At 41.7% G+C, this 22501-nt stretch overlaps 1 protein-coding gene across 1 annotated transcript; it reads right to left on the reverse strand.

Moving 5' to 3' along the window:
• Window positions 1–19828: 19828 nt before the first annotated feature.
• LOC140798944 (uncharacterized) lies at window positions 19829–22253 on the reverse strand. The gene has a single exon (XM_073153034.1). It carries the CDS (start codon window positions 21966–21968, stop codon window positions 20145–20147), a length of 1824 nt encoding a protein of 607 aa, XP_073009135.1. The 5' UTR covers window positions 21969–22253; the 3' UTR covers window positions 19829–20144.
• Between the last annotated feature and the right edge of the window lie 248 nt (window positions 22254–22501).

The following is a 22501-nucleotide window of genomic DNA, read 5'->3' on the forward strand; positions in this document are numbered from 1 at the left end:
GTTAGAACGTGGGTGGGGTGCGTTTGAACGTGTTTGTGAACGCCTGCATAAGGTTTGCAAATACAGAGAATGCAAAATGTGCGTTCGAGCGCGATCAAGCGCGATCGACGAAAATCCATTATTTCTAGGGTTAATAATTGCCATTTTTAAATTATTTGGTTAGCCTCTAAAGGTGTGGATGGAAACCAAGGAGTCATTATTAAATGAATTGAAGTTTGTCCTAGTCTTCTTCTTCTTCTCTCTCATTCTCTCGTTCCCTAGCGCTGCCGCTTCTAGCCTCCCTCGACCGGCCACTCACCCTAGTCCCTTAAGGGCGGCCCACTCCTCTCCTTTCTTCCAATCTATCTATTACCTTGCCCTAACCCCTTCCATCATTCGTAATCCTTCCACCACCACTCATTCACCGGTGCCACCCCACTACCTCCGGTCTACCACCATCCATCATCATCTAGGATCTCGTGCCTCCATCCACGGATCCGTAGATGGACTCCCTGATGTTTGTCTACTTCTCGGATGATATCTTGAGATCCCACTGCCTAGTTTCCCTAAAATTAGATTTTTTGGAAAGATTTTTTCAAGGGGTACAACATATCAAAATTTTACATCGATTGGATAGCTGAAACTTTTGAAATCTTTTTCCAAAGTTCCATGTCAGATCTTATCCAGGTTTGAAAACGGATAGATTAAACCTTAGCCCAAGGGGGGATCGTATCACACGACTCCTTATTACAATTAATTTAACCAAAATCATAATCAACAACACTAAACTCTACTTAGAGCTAATTCTCATTTAAGACAAATTTGAAATGATAATTTAAATTATTGAAATTAATTTATTAATTAATATAGCTAATAAGGCTATCCTCTAGAAAAGGCTAAAGTTTGATAATGGTTAACTAAGAAAAGGGGTAAAAAAATTAAAAAATTTAAATTATTTGGTCAGTCCAAAGCCCAAAGCAAATGTTAGGCTGCAACTAACCCAAAGACCACCATAAAGACAAAAACCAACAACATTAGGCCTAAAGCCTAACCAACAAGAAGGCCAATGATAAGTTTTGATACCAATTTGATAAGCTCTGATACCACTGATAAGCTCTGATACCAACTGATAGGTTTTCGAACCAAAGATAGACTACGCAACGATTCCTTCAAGATCTGGATGTATTACAGGAATCAGTCCGCGCATCGGATCACATCTGCCAAGCAAGCCACTCGAGTTGTGCCGCAACCCAACCCCGAATTGTGCGCTGGGCTACACCTGTTACGATCCGACCACATAGGTTTAGTTAAGTCAAATCGAGTCGAGTCAAGTTAGTTAGTTAGATTTATCTTATTAGTTTGAATTTTAAATAAATTAAATAATCTGCATGTGGATCCGATCTGCTAGGAAATTTTACTCCTTTAAATAGGAGTGGACATGTGTTGATCATTATCATTGAATGAATCTAAGTTTAGCCAAGTTAATATTTTCATCCTTATCTTTTACCATAGCCATTAGGTCGATTTTATCTTTCTAGAAGTAGATCATAAATGTAGAAGCATTCCAATCTTCCAAACACGTCATTTTTCTCCACTAGCAGCCACCCTACCATATGGCCATCCACCACCACCCTTGGCCATCTGCCACCCTTGGACGATCGTTGCAACGTCGATTAATTACTATTTTATCCTATTTGGTCTTGCTCCACTATTTTAATAATATCTTTTCATCTAGATGTCAGATTCTCGTGAAACTAAATCTATTAGAACCCTAACTTCTAAGGTACCTCCATATAAATTTTCATAATTTTCCTATGTCCATATCAGTCCAGATCTGGTTCGTACCATTGGTACAAGAGCCGACGTTCCTCAGACAATAGTTCTCATGCGATCCAAGACGAACTAGGAAGGAACTACTATAGAGGACTAGGAACTCATCTCCGTTCCTATGGGAGTTTCTTCGATGTCCCCTCCACCACCAGTAATCATCGACGATGAGCCGCCAGCGTGGGTGAAAGCATTTTTTAAAAAAATTTAGTTGAGTCGAAGGAGAACTCAAAGGAGATCCAAACCACCCTTAAGGACGCAATCTTGGCCTTGACAAAGGCCCTACTAGCCACCCTCCACCGACCAATGCCGCCAGCCATGACAGAATCCAGCCACCCACAGTAAGAAAATCCAAGCCGTGAGGGAGGGAACAAGCTAGCCAAAACCGTAGCCTGGACCCCTCCTCTGACTGCGGTGGAGAACCCTCCACCACTGCAGACCCTCCCAACCACCTCTTCGCACCGGAGAAGCCCCTAGTGATGGCCCAACGCCATCTTCCTCATCGACAGTGGAAGCTAGGGCTGAAAACCCTAGCTTTCCACCAGCAGCTATCCAGTCGCTCTTAGGCCCCTCAGCCACATTCGATACCTTCCATGGGAGCCCCGCACCTGAGCCTAGGCCATTGTTCATGTCGGCATTGGCCTGAAAGGCTACCAGCAATGGCAGTTTATGCTGTAGGAAACTCGTGGTTGGTGGCCATGGGTCCGGCGCTTCCACGACCATCGATAAAAACAACTAGCTTCCTTAAGTTGACTGCCAACTAGTGGTGGCCGTCGGTGACCGTCGGGTGGCCAAACCCAATAGACACCATTGCAAGAAGCTACCCATATGTCGGGGTGGCTTCGCGGTAGCTTTCCACTACCGCCACTCCCATGCAATCGAGCCATGGGTCCCTTCCATAGTCGTCGGGGGCCGAGGGAATTGCCGGCGACGCGACATGGCTGTCACTGCACTAGCTCGACCCTGAGCTTAAGTTTAGTCTTCCATCGAAGCTCACCGCCATTCTGCCAGTATGTGGACCTACCGGAAGGCGACTGCCGCTAGCCACCTACCCTGCCCAGTTGCCAGCAAGGCTATAATGGCATGTCATAGCACCCCTAGGCCAAAATTCAATTTTAGCCCTAGGGTTAGGACTAGGGCAAATCCATAAAGATGATGAAGTACCATTATTTTTTAAGCAAGCCAAATTTTCGTGAACCAATTCGACCACCTCATGCAAAACAGTTTGGAACCTATAAACATGAGCCCAAGCATGAGTAGGACTCATGGGCCCATATCACACGTGACCACCCTCCACAACAAGGTCATTTCGCCTACAATGACAAACCACATTTTGGGATTCAAGCTCGGACTATCAAGCTTAATTTTTTAAAATTCTCTAGAGGAGATCCACTAGACTGAACCTATCTAGCGAAGCAATTTTTTACATACCATGGCACACCAGACCACTAGAAGGTCCAGCTAGCTTCATTCCACTTGGAGGGCGTAGTGATTAGATGGTACCAATCGGTGAGGCAGACTCAACCATTCGAGCCTTGGCAGGACTTTGCGGATGTGATTTGTGCTCGATTCGGCTTGCCCAATATGAGGACTTTTAGGCCATGTTGACCAAGCTGACTCAGTCAACAATAGTTTGAGCTTATCGGGAGGAGTTCGAGCGGATCTACACTCGAGTCACTAACTGGTCTAACTCGGCCCTGAAAAGTACCTTCATTAGTGGGCTCAGTCCTAACATTTAGGCTGAGGTCAAGGCTTTGAGCCCACTATTTCTGATGAGGCCTTCTCCTTAGCTATTTTGTTAGAGTCCAAGGTAGATCAATTGAACCAGATCTGCAAAGAGGAGAGAAGAAAAACGGCCCAAGCCCATGGCACACTAGAGGTGGCATCTGCCCTGACTTATCCTATGCCGACAGTTCAGCCTAACCGACAGATGATCTCCGCCGCTTTGTACCCAATGACTTGGAGGAGTGCTAAAGAAAATGCTTATATTTTTACCATAATGACCTATTTACCCTTGATCGTAAATGCAAGCACCAGCCTCACTTCATGTTCCTATGTGGACTCGAGGAGGATGAACCCAAATCCACCGATTGGCATGATAAGCTGTACGAGTACAATGACGTAACAGACTAGTCACATTGAAGGCAAGTTGTCAAAAGAGTATTTTATTGTTACGATCCGACGACATGGGTTAAGTCAAGTCAAATTGAGTCAAGCCAAGTTAGTTAGATTTATCTTATTATTTTGAATTTCAAATAAATTGAATAATCTATATGTGAATCTGATCTGCTAAGGATTTTTACTCCTATAAATAGGAGTAAACTGTGTTAATCATTATCATTGAATGAATCTGAGTTTAACTAAGTTAATATTTTCGTCCTTATCTTTTATCTTTGCCGTTAAATCGTCTTTATCTTTCTAGGAGTAGATCATAGCCATAAAAGTATTCTAATCTTCCAAACCCTAGCCATTTTCTCCACTAGCAGCCACTTTATGGACGTCCACCACCACCACTGGCCATCCGCCACCCTATGATGACTATCGCAACATTGGTGAATTACCGTTCTGCCCTATTTGGCCTTACTCTGCTATTTTATTAATATCTTTTCATCCAGATGTCGGGTTCTCATGAAACTTTGTCCGTTAGAATCCTAACTTCCAAGGCTACCTCAATATAAATTTTCACAATTCTCTTACATCTAGATCGGTCTAGATCTGGTTTGTAACAACACCCAAGCCCAAGCTTGGCTACGCTGCACTCAGTCTTGGCCCCAGACGACAAGCTGGACTGCACCCAACCTGAGCCCAAGCTGAGCTATACTACACTTAGCCCAAGCCCAAACCATAGGTTGGGCTAGAATCAACCTGATCCTAAGCTAGGTTAGGCTTCACTCTGCCCAACCCACCACCCCTACATCCTTCCTTATCTCAAATGAGAGCAAGGAAGGTGCGATGGCTGCCAGGGCCAATAAGCCAATCGACGCCCCGCTAGCAGAGGAAGGCACCCACGATGCCTACCGAGTCGGCATGACAAGCAAGAACCCAATTGATGAGGGGGAGCTATCGGCGAACCCAGTTGCCGACAAACCCAGCTGACCCCACCGACATGCGTCTCACGATAAGCAAAAGCTAGCCGAGTGGAAGCCCAAGCACTAGAGGTTGCCGACAGTGAGAATCCATCTCGCCTCAGCCGCTAGCCAAGGCGAGGACCGCTTGGCGGCTCCAGCCATGAGGGTGTTGAAGGAAGCCGTTGCGGGCATTCACACAAGGAGAGGAAGTCACCAGACTAACGCAGAAAGGCACGAGGCTGTCGGCCGGCCGAATCATGGCTAGACTAAGAGAAGGAAACTTTGGAGAAAACAATCCAGGTCACTAACATATTTTTAAATTGAACTTACTTGACGAGGGAGGGAGCTCCAGTGCTTTGAAGGGGTGCACGTGCCCTACACAAGCGCACCCGAGTTATAGCATGTTTAGTAGTCATCATCCAACAAGTCCTCACAATAGCAAAGCAGCGAGTGGTGGAGGAAGAAAATTGAGCTTGTGTTTGGTTTGTCATGGGGGTAGCCATGGTGCATTGCCGGCGGTCCCGCTGACCCCTAGTAGTTGTGATTGGTACCTAAAGCCCCACTACGATGGAGCTGTGGTGGCGAAGTAGCCCGAGGAAGCCACTCTGACATGGTATGGCTCGAGCACAATGGAAGGGAAGGTGACCGTCAAGTTTGGTGTTACAATCTGACCACATGGGCTAAGTCAGTCGAGTCAAGTTAGTTGGTCAAATTTTCTTATTTATTTTAATTTTAAATAAAGTGGATGTAAGCCTAATAGACAAAATAGGATCTGAATCACTATGATTCTACTCCTATGAGAGGTCATGGGTTAATTTAGGGTGTGGAATGACTATTGAGTTTAGTCAATTTATTATTTTGCCTTTATCTTTTATTGTAGGAGATATGTTGTCTTTATCTTAATAAGAGTATATCTTAACCCAAAAATTCTTTCAAGCTCCTAAACCCTAACCCCCATCTTCCCTACCTTACCACCGTCCCCTATCACCTTAGTCGTCTATCACTCTCCAATAATAGTTGCAATGTTGAATAATTACAAATCTATCGAGTTTCGACCTTCCTTCACTATTTCAATTCTAACATTTCACCCCAACCTTGGAATCACATCATACAGCCAAAAGAACTCTTAACTCGTGAGGTTACCACCCATAAAACTTTCATACTTTTTCCACGAACAAATCGGTTCAAATATGATTCGTATTAGTGGTATTAAAGTCATCATTCCTTGGCCGATGGTTAACACAAGATCGAGGAAGACGAACGACGAAGGAGAAACCATGGAGGACCATAAACTCATCTCTATCCCAGTGGAAGTCTCTCTGGTGGCACCACCACCACTAGCAACTCCCAACGATGAGCCAAAGACATTTTTAAATAAATTTTGGCTAACTTGAGAGAGATGCAAACCTCCATCAAGGATTTGATCTAGGCCTTGGTAAAGGCCCTACTGGTCGCGCACCACCCCCTGCACCACCAACAATGTCGGCCATGGCAGAAACAGCATAGCCACGGTTAGATGTGTCCACCTATGAGGGAGTGGAGAGGAATCTCAATCCGTGACAACCACCATTTCTCTTGCCATAGTAGAGTGCCCTCCTCCCTTGTAGACCAAGACTGCCATCGTAGAGACGTCAAAGTAGCCTCCCACGACGAGTCTGACGCTGTCTTCCCCAGCTGCAATGGAAGCTCAACCTGACTGCTAGCAAATGGTAGCCACTATAATTTCCAACGACCCTCGGGTGGTCAAACCCAATGACTACCATTGTTGCGAGCTACCCATGCATCGAGGTGGCGTTGTCGGGGCTTCCCGCCATCGCAGCTCCACTACAGTGGGATCGTAGGCCCCATTCGCAACCACCAAGACATTATGGACCGGCTGGCAACGCACCCTAGTCTTTGTTGCATTAGATCGAGCCCCGAGCTTGATTTTGGCCTTCAACCGTCGATACCACCACACTGCCATAGTGAGGACCTGCAGATGATGACTGCCGCCAGCTAACTACCCCTTCTAGCAGCCACCGAGGCTATGGTGGCCTTTGGTGATGCCCCTAGGCCAAAATTTGATTTTAGCCCTAGCATGGAGAAGATAAAGTGTGTGAATCCCAAGGTAGCCCGAAATTTTATGAATCGGTTCAACTACCTTGTGCGAATCTATTTTGGACCCATGAGCATGACCTTAGCCCCAATTACAAGCCTAAAAACGACTAGCGGAATGACCTGATGGGCCCATGTCAGCCAACTAAGTTGGACCAGTATGTAACCCGAGCATGACATGAGCCAAACCATGGATATATGACTCACGTGACCAGCATCCATCGCGAGGTCAGTCGGCTCGCTATGATGGACCACACTAGGGAATTCAAGCTCGGATAGTCGAGTTTGATTTTCCAAAATTTTCTAGAGAAGACCCACTAGATTGGACCTATTTAGAGGAGCAATTTTTTAGGTATCATGGCATGCCCAACCACTAGAAGGTCCAACTTGTATTATTCCACTTGGAGGGTGTAGTGATTAGGTATCGGCAGCACGAACTCGACCATTCGAGCCTTAGCAGGTTTTGCTGATATGATATGTGCTAAGTTTAGTCTAACCCAGTACGAGAACTTCTAGGCAATGTTGACTAAGCTAACTCAGTCAACAAAAATTTGAGCTTACTAAGAGAAGTTCCAATGAAATTACAATCGAGTCACCAACTAGTCAAACTCAAACCAGAAGAGCACGTTCATTAGTGGTCTCAGGCTAGACATTCAGGCTGAGGTCAAAGTCCTAAGGCCCACTATTTATGAGGAGGCCTTCTCGTTGGTAGTTTTGATGGAGTCCAATTTGGATTAGTTGAATCAGATCCATAAGGAGGAGAGAAGAAAAACGGCCCACAGAAATGCTCAGGGCCCACTAGAGGTTGCGCCTACCTAGCCCAACCCACACAAATGGCCTAGCAGATGACATGCCAATTTGTGTCAAATGACTTGGAAGACTACAAGAAGAAGGGCTTATGCTTGTACTATGATGGCCACTTTACCTTTGGTCACTAGTGCAACAGTTAACCGACTAACGCTATGTTCTTAGGCAGTCATGAAGAAGAACTCAAGTCCTCTAACTAGCATGACAAGCTATACAACTATAAGACTGTGAAAGACTAGTCACCTTGAGGACAAGGTATCAAAAGTGTGGTAGATTGTTATGATCCAACCATGAAAGTCATGTCAATTAGATTAAGTCAAATCGAGTTAGTTAAGTTGAGTCAAGTTGGCTCACGTCATATTCTTAGGTGGTCTTGAAGAAGAAGATTCCGAGTTCTGGTAAGACAAGTGGTACGAGTACAAGGATATCAAGGACTAGTCACTTTGAGAACAAGATGCCAGAAACGTGGTGGATTATTATGACATGACCCCGTGGATCAAGTTAGTCGAGTTGAGTTAGTTGAATTTTCTTATTACTTTTAATTTCAAATAAAACGGATATAAGCCCAATAGAGCAAATAGGACTCGATCCGCTATGCTTCTACTCCCATAAATAGGAGAGGTCATAGGTTATTTGAGAGTGTGTAATGAATATAGAACTTAGTCAATTTATTATTTTGTCTCTATCTTTTATTGTAGTCGATAGATCATTTTTATTTTTATAGAAATAGATCTTAACCCTAGAACCCCTCCAAGGTCCCAAACCATAGCTACAATCTTTCTTTATGAGCCATCCCATCTTACGACCGTCTCCCACCACCCTTGGCCATCTACCACCCTTCGACGATCGCGACAACATCGAATAATTACATATCTATCCAGTTTCGACCTTCTTTTACTATTTCAATTTTCACTTTTTACCCTTACCTCAGAATTATACCAAACTAGAGACAAAAGAACCCTAACTTGTGAGAGTACTTTTAATAAAAATATAATAACCTTTCAATGAATAGATCAGTTCAAATCTAGTTCATATAATTGAGCCACTTAAGGGTCGTCGGTGGCAGCTGCAACAACCACTATTGGCTAGCAGTCGGGTAGAGGAAGTGTTGGATCTGAGGCCATCAATCACGAGTTCACTGCAGCATGGAAGGCTATCGATGGCGGTCTTCTAGCCAGCGCTGGTGTGAATGGTGGCCATGGCTCCAGTGCAGAGGACCTAATAAGGAAACTAACGAAGTTGGTTTGGAATAAGAGGGCTTGGATCACCACCCGTGTAAAACTAAGGTTTTGGGCATAGTTTTCCAATGCAGATGGGGAAGACAACGTTGGGGCCATCATTAGGGGGTTGCTCCGGCTTCACTGCTGTGGCAAGGATGGTCTCTAGAGGTAGTAAGGGATTCACCGGGGCTGGAGGAGAGGTTATGCCCGTGGTTTAGGGCTCCTCTCCATCTCCTTCATGGATGGAAGGTGGTGACCGTGAGAGCGGAAATTCCATTGTGACTAGTGATGGTGGGCAATGGTGCTAAGTCAAGAGAGCCTCTATCAAGGCCTGGATCACCTTTTCAAGCCTCTCGATGTCTCCTTAACGGATCTTGTGGCTTTCTCCATGGCCTCGACCACATGAGTGGTTCATCAACAATGGTGGCTAGTTGTGGTGGTGGTGTCGGACAAGCTTCCACAAGGATGGAGATGAGTTATTAATCCTTCATTGCAACGATCTCACTCAGATTTACCTTAGTTCGCATGTTCACCATTGGTCGACGAACAATAGCTCTAATACGACTATTACGAACCAAATCTAGATTGATTTCATTCACAAGAAAATTCTAAAATTTTTATCAGTGGTTGCATCGTGAGTCTTGGATCTAATGGCTATGGAATGACATTATTTTGAGGTTGGAGCCAAAAGATATTAATAAAATAATAGAGAAATGTCAAAATAAGGTAAAAATAAGAATATTAATATTGCGGCGGTCGTCGAAGGGTGGTGGCAGCTGTGGGATAGTGGAGGTCGACATAAGGTGGGTGCCTCATGGAGGTAAATGATAGCTAGGGTAGTTTGGAAGTAGAATTAGGGTTACTACGTTAGATCTACTCATATGAAAATTAATGGTTATGGTTAAAAAAGTCAATGCGATATAATAAAATTTAATATGGTTAAACTAATATTTATTTTTTGTCTAAATAAATTATGATCGCTCATATTTATAAGAGTAGAGTCATAGCGTGTCGAATTCAATTTGCCCTACTAGGTTACATATGCGGATAATCTGTTTTATTTTAAATTTAAAAGTAATAAGTAAAATCAATTAATTAGACTTAACTCAACTCAACCTAATTGACTCAACTCTTGTGGTTGTGATCATATCAAGTCAACTATGACCTTTTCTCACCACATGAACTTTATCATTGGTTAAAAGTTAATGAAGAGAAGAGTAATTCTAACCGTTATGCGCATGCATAGCAATAAAAAGATCTGGAAAAGGTTAAATAGCAAACTAATCTATCTCAAAAAATTAGTCCAAGAACAAGTGCATATAGAATATGATCTTAAAATTATAGTTTATTTTAATCCATGAACAAACACATGTTCATCAAATTAAAATATGAGGTGAAAATATACACTGAATATAGTATGATATGAAAATTTTACTTATCTCGAAACAAGCCAATGCTAGCTCCGGTACCATTCGTTGGAAGATTTTGATAAAGCTGAGATAATGAAAGTAGGATTTTTTATGGAAACGAAGAAAGGCTCGAATATAAGAGAACGATCAAGTAGATGTATAGATAATTTACTCCAAGGCTGTTTTTGAACCACACCACATCGAGCAAGAATGACACATTGATTCACCCTAAAATCCCTTACTGCATCTAGCCTTCAGATCTCTCTGTCAAAGATTTAAAAGTACTTAAAAGCTCTCTTTTCCATATTGATCCAAGATAAGTTTTGACCAGTTCTTCTTCTCCCTCACAACCTTGTTACATCTTTAATCGCTCACTCATCCCATGTTCTCCTTAACTGTGGCCCTTTCTTTTGAATAAATACAAGTGGTCTAAACCCACTTTTCAAGAAAAGAAAAGGAGGTTTTCGTTTGATTCCCTGAAGGCAAGCATCAATGAATTTGACCAGGTCAGAATATAAGAAAACTAGAACTCAACCAGATAAGCTCCATTAGCTAGAACGAGCCAAACTAGCAGCTAAAATTAAATAGGAAACGGACCCAATTCAGTTGACCAATAGCTTAATTTTTTTTCGCATGTTACTTTCTGTGGTCCGATGGCCCTAAATGAGTTAGCTAGTTAGCTTTAAATTTAAAAAAAAATATCTTATAAGATGATAGCTTTTTAATGGTAATAAATAAGATGTTTGTCTTTCTGGCTTAATGCGGACTATTCCTTCCTTTGTTTTCTCTCCAGACGTTATAGCTGATGGAGACCAACAAGAGAGATAGGTAGCTAGCGATCTCGATCGACAAGAGGTTATATGTATCTGACAGAAAAAATAATTTAGGAAGAAAACGAAGAATAACTCAGTGGACAGTAGATATCGCACGGAAAAGAGTGTCAACCCGTACGTGTTGCAAAGGATTCCAAATCACAGCTGGTGTATTTTGCCATATCTTTCGTTTTCGAGTATGCTAGCTTTCTGGAGAAAACTTATGAAGTTCGATTCTGAAGCATAAAAGCTCCACTAGTATTCCAGATGACAACCGAACCTAGAATTAACATGCAAGACGAAACCACCTAAATGATGCAGTGCACTGGACAAAAGCAATTGCTCAACGGTTGTAAAGCATAAAGGATCCCCTGGGAACCAAAATATACTAATTGCATTAGTAAAATATTAATTAAGACTGCTTTTTATCCTCTCAAGGACTCAAAACACTGGTGCTCATTAAAGCACATCTTACAGAAAGGTAGAATATCATTGTCAAAATTTTAGCCCAATAAGAGGTCTTTTCATTTTTGATATGTCCCACGTACCTTCAAATTTTGACGGCTATTTGACTGTTCCCCTTAGTCAAGGAATGCAGTTTCCAAATTAAGAACCCGATGATGAACAGGTCCAAGAAATACTAGTCGATCCACGTGCAATTTTAAATTTAGATCGACTAACCAAGCAGCCAACTATGAATGCGACTCTACACCAGCAACGGAGGTAGTAGGTTTCCAAACTCCAATCAATAGGAGGGCGTTAGACATGAAGTTTGTCAGCTGTAGATAATTCCATGATGACCACTTAACAAATTGATCAGATGATAGTGTGGTTGGTCGATCGTCGCAATGATTGTCCCTTATGATAGTTGTCGTGATTGAGGACAAGAAGACCTAACCTCTCATAAATAATAAAGAAAGAGAGGAAATGAAATGGCAAATTCATAAATAAAAACACATTCTTTTATAATGTACAAACATCAGGCCTCATTTAGCTGGTGTATAAGCCTAAAACGTGAATAAAAAATTTATGCACATTCTAATAAGAAAATTAATATGATAATGTTATCACACCCCCATACCTAAAATATAAATACGTAAATAACTTAAAATTATGCACATTGACCGCATTTAGGCACACAGAGAGACAGAGAGTGATGTTTGGGTGTTATTTACAAATAAATTTGATTTAATTCATAAATAAAAGAGGCTTATGCAAATGACTATGTTTGAAGCAGATTTGATTCACTAGGTTCAACTTCCACTTTCAGTTAGATAGTTTCATGCAATCCCTGACCCGTTTAAATGCCGAGAAAAAAACTCTAGCACTCTAGAAGTCTACGTCCATTGATCAAATAAGTGTGAAAAGAAGTCAACTTGCCACCATTTGAATAACATTCAAATGCCAAAACAGCATTCGAATATAGGCTAAAGTATAATTATTATTTTTTATGTGATGTGAAAATACTATATTTTCTTAGCCGAGTTCATAACTAAATATTAAATTTTCTTAGCATAGTTCATGACTAAGCACTATATATTTTTAGCCTAGTTTAAAGTACTTAAATTAAGACTAAGAAATGGGGCTAGTAATTAAATTCGGGGCTTATCCTCAAACCATACACAGCTTTAGATCCTTAGTTAGCATGCTATTACTGAGGTAGAGATTTCACCTAATAAAATTTTGTACAACACCTCAATATCTCATACTAACGTCAGCCCTCTTAAAGCCTAAATCATAGACATACCTTAAAACAACACAATAGAATTGCATAACATGGCCAAGCATACTCCACGAGCTCCTCTCTCATTGCTGCACCATTTTTCAACATGGTAATCCACTATGCAAGTATATACGTCCAACTCTTCTACAGGGTCAACCACAATGGCGTTAAGTAAATATCCCTTAACAACAACTCTCCTTCAAAGAACTCTACATTCAAGCGCTCCAATGCCATATAGTCCCTATCACAACTATGCCCTCAAGCCAAGTACCGAACTTTCAAGTCGTAGCCTAGACTTAATGACCCTTATTAATTTGCTCTATAAAGTTGACCTCCAAAATGCACAGTCTATGTTCCCCAAAAAAGGCTTCGTAACATAGAGTTTCACGAAGGACCTTTAGACAACCATTGCTATATAGGAACATCCATACGGCAAGCTTGGTCGCTCTTCTATTCACAACAATGCCATTCAGTTTTACATACCAATGTATCTTCCAACCGTTGCAACATTCCTTCTCAAACCCATGCTATGCCATCAAACCATTGAAGTCTTCAAGCATTCTCAAAGCCTTCTAACATGCTACACTTATCATAACTTTAGATTCGCATGCTCATGGATCATTTGCGCAACTCATGCTCTTCGCTTTTTAGTCATTGTCATAACTTCATCTAACCTGCCTTACATTTATTGTAACACCTGCCACCAAATGCACTTGCCCCTCACATTGAGGTCCATATGATATGTTGGTCAATATTTCAACATAATAAACAAGAGAAAAACTTATATTTCCATAAATAATGTAAAATAGCATGAAGCTCATAATACCAAAGGCCACAATTAACCCCAAAATAGAAACCATAGACAGATCCTAATGCTCATATAAGGGCTACAAGTCATCTATCTTATTTACAAGAATAAAATAAATAAAAAGAACTAAAACTAGTCTTTGCCACATCTTCCACAAGCTCAAGCCATCTCCCGATTTGAAAACTATTTCCACTAGAAGGTGGTGAGCATAAAGCTCAACAAGTATCTAGCTATAGTCTAAAAGTAATGCAACTAATGATGTAACAATAAGTAAATATGAATATGCATATTATGATCAAATCAGTGCATTAGTATCCCATACTCATCATGTTCATCTAATGCACACATGCAATAGCAAATCAATAACTTACCATACATTAATTTGAACTATCAAGTCCTCAAACTCGATCGATAATAAATTGCCCATCGCCTGACAAAATAGCTATATGATTGTTTATGATCAACAAACTAAGATCTCAAGTGTGGGTCATAATATATAAGTATTATAATATCTCTCGCCCCTAACCCTGGCTAGAAAGGTATCAGGTACTGTCGAGACATAGCAATCACCTCCTTTATAATTATGTACATGTGCAAGTGGCATGATATTATATAGCACAACAAGCATAATAAAACATGCATCATTATCATATGTTACATGCTATCACACATAATCATATCCAACAGATATGCGTGCAAATCATAACATGCGTAATCTTACTAAATATCAAATAAAATTTACATACACGAAACTCTCTTTCTTCCACGTAATAATATGAAGTAAGATTATCACTCTCAACATTAGCAATTTAAACATCTCAATTCTCTTTTAGAATCTTCATGTTAACTACTATAAGCCCCAAGCTATTATAAGAATTTATGAAGTAACTCTTTTCACCGCTAACAATCTAGATCTTCACTAGCAACCACAAAACTCTCATATAACTAATCCTTTAAAAGTAAGAATCACACACCTAATATCATTCCTCATTCATCCCACAACTATTTTATTAATTACACAGGATTTTAAGAGTTTAATTACTTAGCCGAATCATGACTAATCATCAGTCATACACCAATAGAGATTCAAACCTCACTAATCAATAACTTTCCTACTAATGATTATCACAACTGTCGACTCAAATATGACATTAGATAATACCCACGTCACACTGTTTTGAATTATTAAATAACTTTATAATCATTAAATCTAAATACAAATCGAATAGTAGTCCACAACATAAGGTCACCCTTTTTTTAGATTAATCGAGGAGTAAGCAACACAAAGCCATCTCCTCTAATGTCCTTATTAGCCAATAACACAAACATAATTTTAATTAACAATAAGGATATTAACTAATCAAGTATCAAATATCTATGGGGTTAGGAAAGAAACAAAGAAAGTCATGAGCTAAAAACTCAATGAATAAACCTTACTCTAAATAGAGAGTAAATCATACATGAGTATATAAATATCCTCAATAATATAAATCATGTACTAGATAATATAAATAAAAAATGAGCATGGTGTCATACATGAGTATATAAATATCCTCAATAATATATAAATGTACAGTGAATATCATATCACAACTGATCAAATATATAATTCTCAACAATGAATAAATATTTTTTCATGTCATACCATAATTATAATTCTCTCAACTATGACACATATAATGCATGCCAACCATGACTATATTATGATATCAAATGTAATTACATATGATGCATAATAATTACTCGATAATCAGATATATCAGATGATAATGAAATCATATGCATTTCTCAACATTTTAGTCATCAATATCTACTCTAAATAACATCATCATACTAGACCACTCTATATAGTCAACACCCGATACCCAGTCTCATCATCATGCCCGAAGGCTCAAAGCATACCTTATCATCCGCAAAGGGTATCTCAAACATAATCGTATCCTGTCATCCACTAAGGGTATCAATATCTATCCAGACTGGAAACCTTTCTAGCTAATAAAAATCACATAAAGATAACATACCACATATTTCCAGGCGAATGGTATGTGTCCAAATATTTGCTGCGTACACAGACTAATAACCTCGGAGGAAAAGCCACAAGATCACAACTATGTCGAGCGATCAATCATCCACCAAGTGCACCCTAACCCTTGCTCCCACTCGGGTATTATCACGCTTGCTATCAAATATCCTATTAATTAGATTTCATACTTTTCTTTTAAATGACAAATCATATGCATTTTATTCAATACTATAACAAGTCATTTATGTCCTTCACGTCCTTGTAATCAAGGTGACTAGTCCTTCACATCCTTATACTATAACTTGTCATTAAGGTGACTAGTCCTTCACGTCCTTGTAATAATCCACCACGTGAAAAATAGTTTCGCTGAGTAGGTCTAATCTAGCAAGTCTCCTCCTAAGAATTTTGAGAAATTCAGCTTGACAGTCTGATGTTGAATTCCCAAATTTGGTCCGTCATCATGAGTCGGGCGACCTCGTGGTAGATGTTGGTCACATGGGTCATGGGCCCACTGTCTAGGTCATATTGTGCTCGAGCTACATGTAGGTCTGGCTTGGTCAAATAACGCAGGCCCACCGAGTCATTCTACCAGTCATCCTTGGGCTCGTACTTGGGCCCAAAGTCATGCTTATGAGTTCAAAATTAAGTCAAGCGAGGCGATTGAGCTAGTTTGCCAAAATTCAATCTACCTTCCATGTTTGCCCTAACCCTAACCTTAGGGTCGAATTACTATTTTGGCCTAGCGGCACTGGCATAGGTCATTGTAGCCTCGATGGTTGTAGGGCAGAGTCCTTGGTCGACGATAGTTGGTGCCTAGTGTGTCCTCGTGGCGATGGAATAGCAGCAAATAATAGTAGAAGAAAATTATCAAGCTCACACTTGATTTGCTACTTGGGCAACCATGACGCATCTTCGGTGGTCCTATCGACCCCTAGCGGTTGTGGTTGATACCTAGGGCCTATTGTAGTAGAGCCGAGGTGGCGGAGAACCCCAAGGAAGCCATTGCAATAAGGTATGGCTCGGGATATCTCATAGTGAAGGTGGCCATGGTTTAGCCACCCAATAGTCGCCGGCTGGTGGCCACCACTAGCTGGCAGTCAAGTAGAGGAAGCCAATCATGGTTGTTGGTGGTCGCGGAAGGGCTAGCACCGATGCCTCCAACCACAGGTTTGCGATAACATGGAAGGCTATGGACAATGATCTTCTAACTGGCAATAAAGTTAATTATGGCCATGGCTTGAGTATGGAGGACCCAAGGAAGAGGTGGTAATGGTGGTTTGGGCCGGAAGCTCGTGAAACTACTCGATGAAAAGCTAGTGTTTTGCATGTCATTTTCCACCATAGCTAGGGAAGAGGATGTTAGGGTTGTTGCTTGGGCCTACTCGGTGTTGCTATAGCGATAGGTCTGCAAAGGTTGTAGGGGCTCCACTGCAGTTAGAGGAGGTATCTTGGCTGTGGTTTGGTGGTCCTCTACACATCGTTCATGAGTTGGAGATATTGGCTGAGTGGGCGATTTTGCAATGGTCGATGGTGGTGGACAGTGATGCTAGTCAGGATGGCCTCTATAAATGTTTGCAAAACCTTGTCAAGCCATTCATAGATCATTTGCAGCCTCCATGGATTCGAGTAGCACCTTCGCCCTTAAGGGTGGTTTGTTAATGATAGTAGCTAGTGGTGGTGGTGGTGCCGAGGAAGCTTTAACAGGGATGTAGAGGAGTTCGTAGCATATTCACCATTAATCAAGGAATAGTGGCTCTAATACCACTGTTATGAATCGGATCTAAATTGATTCGTTTCATAGGAAAAATCTAAACTTTTTATAGTGGTAGTCTCGTGAGTGTCGAATTTGATGGCTTTTGGATAAAGTAATTTTGAGGTTGAAACAAAAAGAGATGAAATAAATAATGGAGAAAGGTTAAAATCGAATAAAAATAGAAAATCTAACATTCATCGCGATCGTTGGAGTGTAGAGACTAGCCATATGAGTGTGTGGGTGGGCTCATGAAGATAGACAGTGACTAGTGTTTGGAGGTAGAATGAGGATTCTAACTTAGATCTACTCCTAAAAAAATAAACGTCTATAACTGAAAAAATAAATGTGAAATAATAAAATAGTCAAACAATATTTATTTCATGATAATAAATAAACAATGACCACTCCTATTTATAGGAGTAGAGTCATAGCATGTCGGATCCAGTTTGCCTTACTAAACTTACATATGCAAATTATCTTATTTAATTTAAATTTAAAAGTAATAAGTAAAATTAATTGATTAGACTCGACCTTCATGGTCGCATCATATCATAAATCAATACAATTGCAACATTGACCCATGCATCCACTAATATTGCGAATGTTTCGCATTATCGCTTCCCTTGTGACTCTAATGTGGCATTATGCAATCTACTACCCAAGAGGTTCAAAGTTGTTGTGGGCCATTATGTTTTTTCGCACATTTATAACTTCTCGATAATATATCAAGAAAATATCACCATGTAACAATGTATGCCAAAGGTATATCAAACATGTGTTTGTAGTATTTGTTATTGTTCCACTTAGAGATATATTTTACAAATTGTTATCCTTCTCTAGCTATAATAAACTTTTCAGTTGACATTGGACTTTAGTGCTTTGGATAATGATCTAGCAATTGGTATTAGAGCTTAGAGCTTTGGATATCTACGTTCAAACTACTTTATTATCGACTTTCTTACATAATTCTAGAGAGAGAAATAAAATGCTGAGCTATTTTTCAATATTACTTAAAAATTGACACTCTAATATTTGATTTTTCAGCTCTTCTTCCATACCATCCTTCCCAGTCAAGTACCGGTCTTAGAATAGAGATTTAACCTTTGATTAACCTAAGAGCATAAAAGGGAATTCGCAATCCTCAGGTCTTATACGCGTTCAATAGGTATGGGGATGAAAGATATTACTATCTGATGTCAAAATAGTAACAAATAGGGACGAATGAGATTGCTATTTGATAACAAAATAGTAACAAAGGGAGATGACAACTCTAGAAAGCTATAAAACAGAGACGTCGAGTTTATTGAGAAGAGGCGATCTTGTTAATCTTAATATAATGCCAAAATAATAGGGAGAAGAGGGAGAAGATTTGATGCTATCCCTAAAAGATGTCTACTAAATGACTAATTTGTCCTTCAATAGAGTATTAGAAGGGATCCAAACCGGTGCTGGGGAAGTGATGCCAGGTGTGGAAAAGTAATTGTGAGGGGCTAGTTTAGCCTTTGAATTTATTATTCAAAGTCTGAAGTTTCCTTTTTGAAACAAAGGGACCTCACGGTGTCCCAGGTAAATCATTAATGACTGGAATTCCAATATCTCAATCACTGGCATACCGGTGAAGAGAAGAGATCACTTAGAATATTTTGATTGCCTTGCAATTTATTTGCTTCATCCTTGTCAATATATATTAGACACAACTATTAATTTCCATCTGAAATTGTACACTTACCTAGATATAAAACTTGGGCTTTCGTCGAACCACCTAATTTAGGTATATATCAGAGTACACGTTCAGCTATTTTAAAAGTCAACCAAGAAGTAGTCGGTCTTAAATGGCAGCGCAAGCTACTTGAGCAAATAGTATTAAAAGACTAGCAATATAAAAGTATTATATGTCAACTATAAATAAACACATGGAAGACTACTTCAGCCATCTATGAAGTCAAATGCTAACTTATACCAAAAGTTTCAACGATTTACTTGTACCTATGGCACGCTCTTCTGCCCCAGTGTACCAAACGCGAAGTAGAAAACCAATTGCCATTCGATAAGGAACAACCGGATCTTCGTCAAAGCTAGCTGCAAACTATTCTCAATGGGTTCAGAAACCACACGTTTCTCTGGATCATCATAGCGTTTGAAGAAATGATATCCGACGCCCGTTGAAACTCTTTATTGTTTGAGGAAGAGATCTTCTGAAATCAGAAGAGGTTTAAAAACAAAATGATTGATGGATCAAAAGGAATTGATGTCTTGATAGTGTGTAGATTAACATTCTGGTAAAAAAAACATAAAATATATAAAATTACTGTTTAATAACAGCTTAAACTTTTATAGTAAGTAATTGGTAAATATTTACAGCCCTAACTGGTTCACTGAAACAGTGTTGTACAAGTCTTTTGCTTCGCCGATCCAGACTGAAGCTCCCAAACTTAAGAGGATGACGAGATTAAGAACTAAACAGTGGAAGAAATACACATCTCAGCAGTCATTAATCAGCAAAAGCAAAAAGAAAAAAATTCTTAGAATCAAATCTAAGACGCGATGCCTGTACAAGTGTACATTCCGGATCAATTGAAAGAACTTCCTACTCAGAAATAAAAAAAAATGGAAGAAGTCGATCATCTAGAGGCTATGGACTGGAAGAGCTCTATTCTTGCTCTGGCCTCCGAGAGCAATGCCTCCAACCTGGGATCCTGACCTAGCTGCTCCTGCTTCGAAGCCCAGAGGAGGACGCCGAGCACTCCGGCCTGTTGAAGCTCCTCGCTATCGGACACATGGAGAGCAATGTAGCACAAGAGTACCAAAGCTTCCATCTGAACTTGGCCATGGAGATACACGAGCTGGACCAGGGGCGTCGCCCCTCCGGCTTCGATAATAGCCTTGGAATGATTGAGATGAAGGTGGTTCTCGGTGTAGACAAATTTGGTGAGAGCGACCACCGCCTCCTTCGTCACCTCCATTTCCATCTCCGTCTCGGTCGCCTCGAGCAGCAGCACTAGTGGCCGGATGATTCGTGTCTCGCTCGCTTGGAATGTCCGGGATAAGCTGCCGAGGGCCGTGATGCATGGCAATAGGAGATTATCGTAAGCCCCATTGCGAACGATGTAAAGGAGCTGGTCGACGACGGCTTTCGCAGTGGGAGAGCTGGGTTTGAAGGCCGATTGACGAAGAGCGATGTTGTGCTCCGCAACGCGGGCGATCTCCATTAGTGCCATGGCGGAGTAGTACCGGACGTCGCCGACGCCCTTCTCCAGGAGCACTGCGAAGCAGAGGAGCGCGCGGGACTCGGTCATGCTCTTGCAGATGCTGATGCTGCCCTTCGCCAATTTCCACAAGGCATAGGCGGCCATGGCCTTCAGCTCTGCTTTCGTCTCCTCGCTCTCCAACTCGCGCCCCTTCGAGCTCGGCGCGTGGTGTTGCCTAGTGGCGGATTGGACGACCGAAAGCATGTCGTTCGGATTCCTGTTCTTGTTGGGTTTCTCAGCTGTGGCCGTGTTATTTGCGGCTCGCATGCTCTTGGTATGGGCAAGGACGGCGGAATGAAGAGACATACCCTTGGATTGACCGACGGCGTATTTGATGTGTTCTTGCACGGTTTCGAACGCGAGGTGGCCGACGAGGAGGCGGGCGACGTTGCTCTGCTCGAAGAGCTCTTGGCAATTGGGATGGCGATCCACGAGCTCGGCCACGGCTTGCGCGACCAGGGCTTGCACTCTCATAGACCCGTCTTTTAGGACCTTGGCGAAGACGGAGCACATCCCTGCCCGCACAAGCTTGTCGACGCTCTCCGCGTGGCGGCCGAGGTAGCGGATGGCTCCAGCCGCGCTCTCCTGGCCCTCGTCGCGCCCCTCCTTGAGGAGGCGAAGGAGAGGGCCAACGCCGTCCTCCTCGATTATTCGATTCGCGAAGTGATCATTGTCGCGGGCGAGGGACGCGAGGTAGAAGGCGGATTCCTCGCGGGCATCCGGGGAACCCGCCTGCAAGCGTGCGATGTGCTCCCATATGAGAAACAGAATCGGCTCACCCTGGGCGATATTGGGGAGCCCATGGAGGTCTCCGTCGTTGGATTCAATAGACGAGATGCGGAGGAGCCAGGAGACGTTGGCCATGGAGTTGTCGAGGTTGGTGGACATGCGGGGGAAGCTAGCGGCGGGGATGATGGTGAAGAGGCGGTGGACAAGGCCGTGGTTTCGGCATTTGTCGACGAGGGACAAGACCTTCGTGAGGACTTGGGCAGTGTCCCCCAATATGCGGATAGCGGGGCGCTCGTAGAGATCGGCGCGGGCGGCTTGACGGAGGAGCCCGGCGAGCTTCTCCGCCTTCACCTTCAGCTCAGCGCACTCCGCCCGGAACGTCTCAACGTCTTCAGCGAGCTTCGCGACCTGATCGGCCAGTTGAATTGGTTTCGCCAACATAGATTTCACCCCCTCCCCCATCATCATCTTGATCAATGTTTAGTAGTTCAGCGATAGCTAGGAATCAGCAGTATAGACTATAGAGCGGAAAAGAGTGGGTAGCTGGGGAGGGTTGGCTGTGAGATTTCTCCCCACCTTTCCTATGGAATTGCTTACCTCTAATTTGTTTCTCCCTTCTTGCTCTGGTTGTAAAAGGGGCATACAAGCGGAAAAGATACTAATTGTAGTGCTCTCTTATTCGTTTTGGTAAAGGTGTCTCTTTCTTAGACCAAAGAGTGGGTATACGGAGAAGGTTGCTTCTGAGATTTTTTTTCCCCACCTTTTCTAATAGAAATTCTTATTAATAAATTGAGGAGGGGAAGCAGCAAACAGGTTTACCAGGTCAAATTGTGTGTCCCTAACAAAAAAAAAAGAACGGTGTATCCCAACTTTACTTACCTCAGCTAATTGTTGACTAGTCTTTATTGTTTCAATCAAGAAAAACAATTTATCAAAAATACCCCACATGTTATCTTTATTGTTCTTCGCATTCTACCATATTAATATATAATTTTTGGTTA

Source organism: Typha latifolia, chromosome 12 (assembly GCF_019914945.1).
Source record: "Typha latifolia isolate L0001 chromosome 12, TyphaL0001v2, whole genome shotgun sequence".
Lineage (NCBI taxonomy): Eukaryota > Viridiplantae > Streptophyta > Magnoliopsida > Poales > Typhaceae > Typha > Typha latifolia.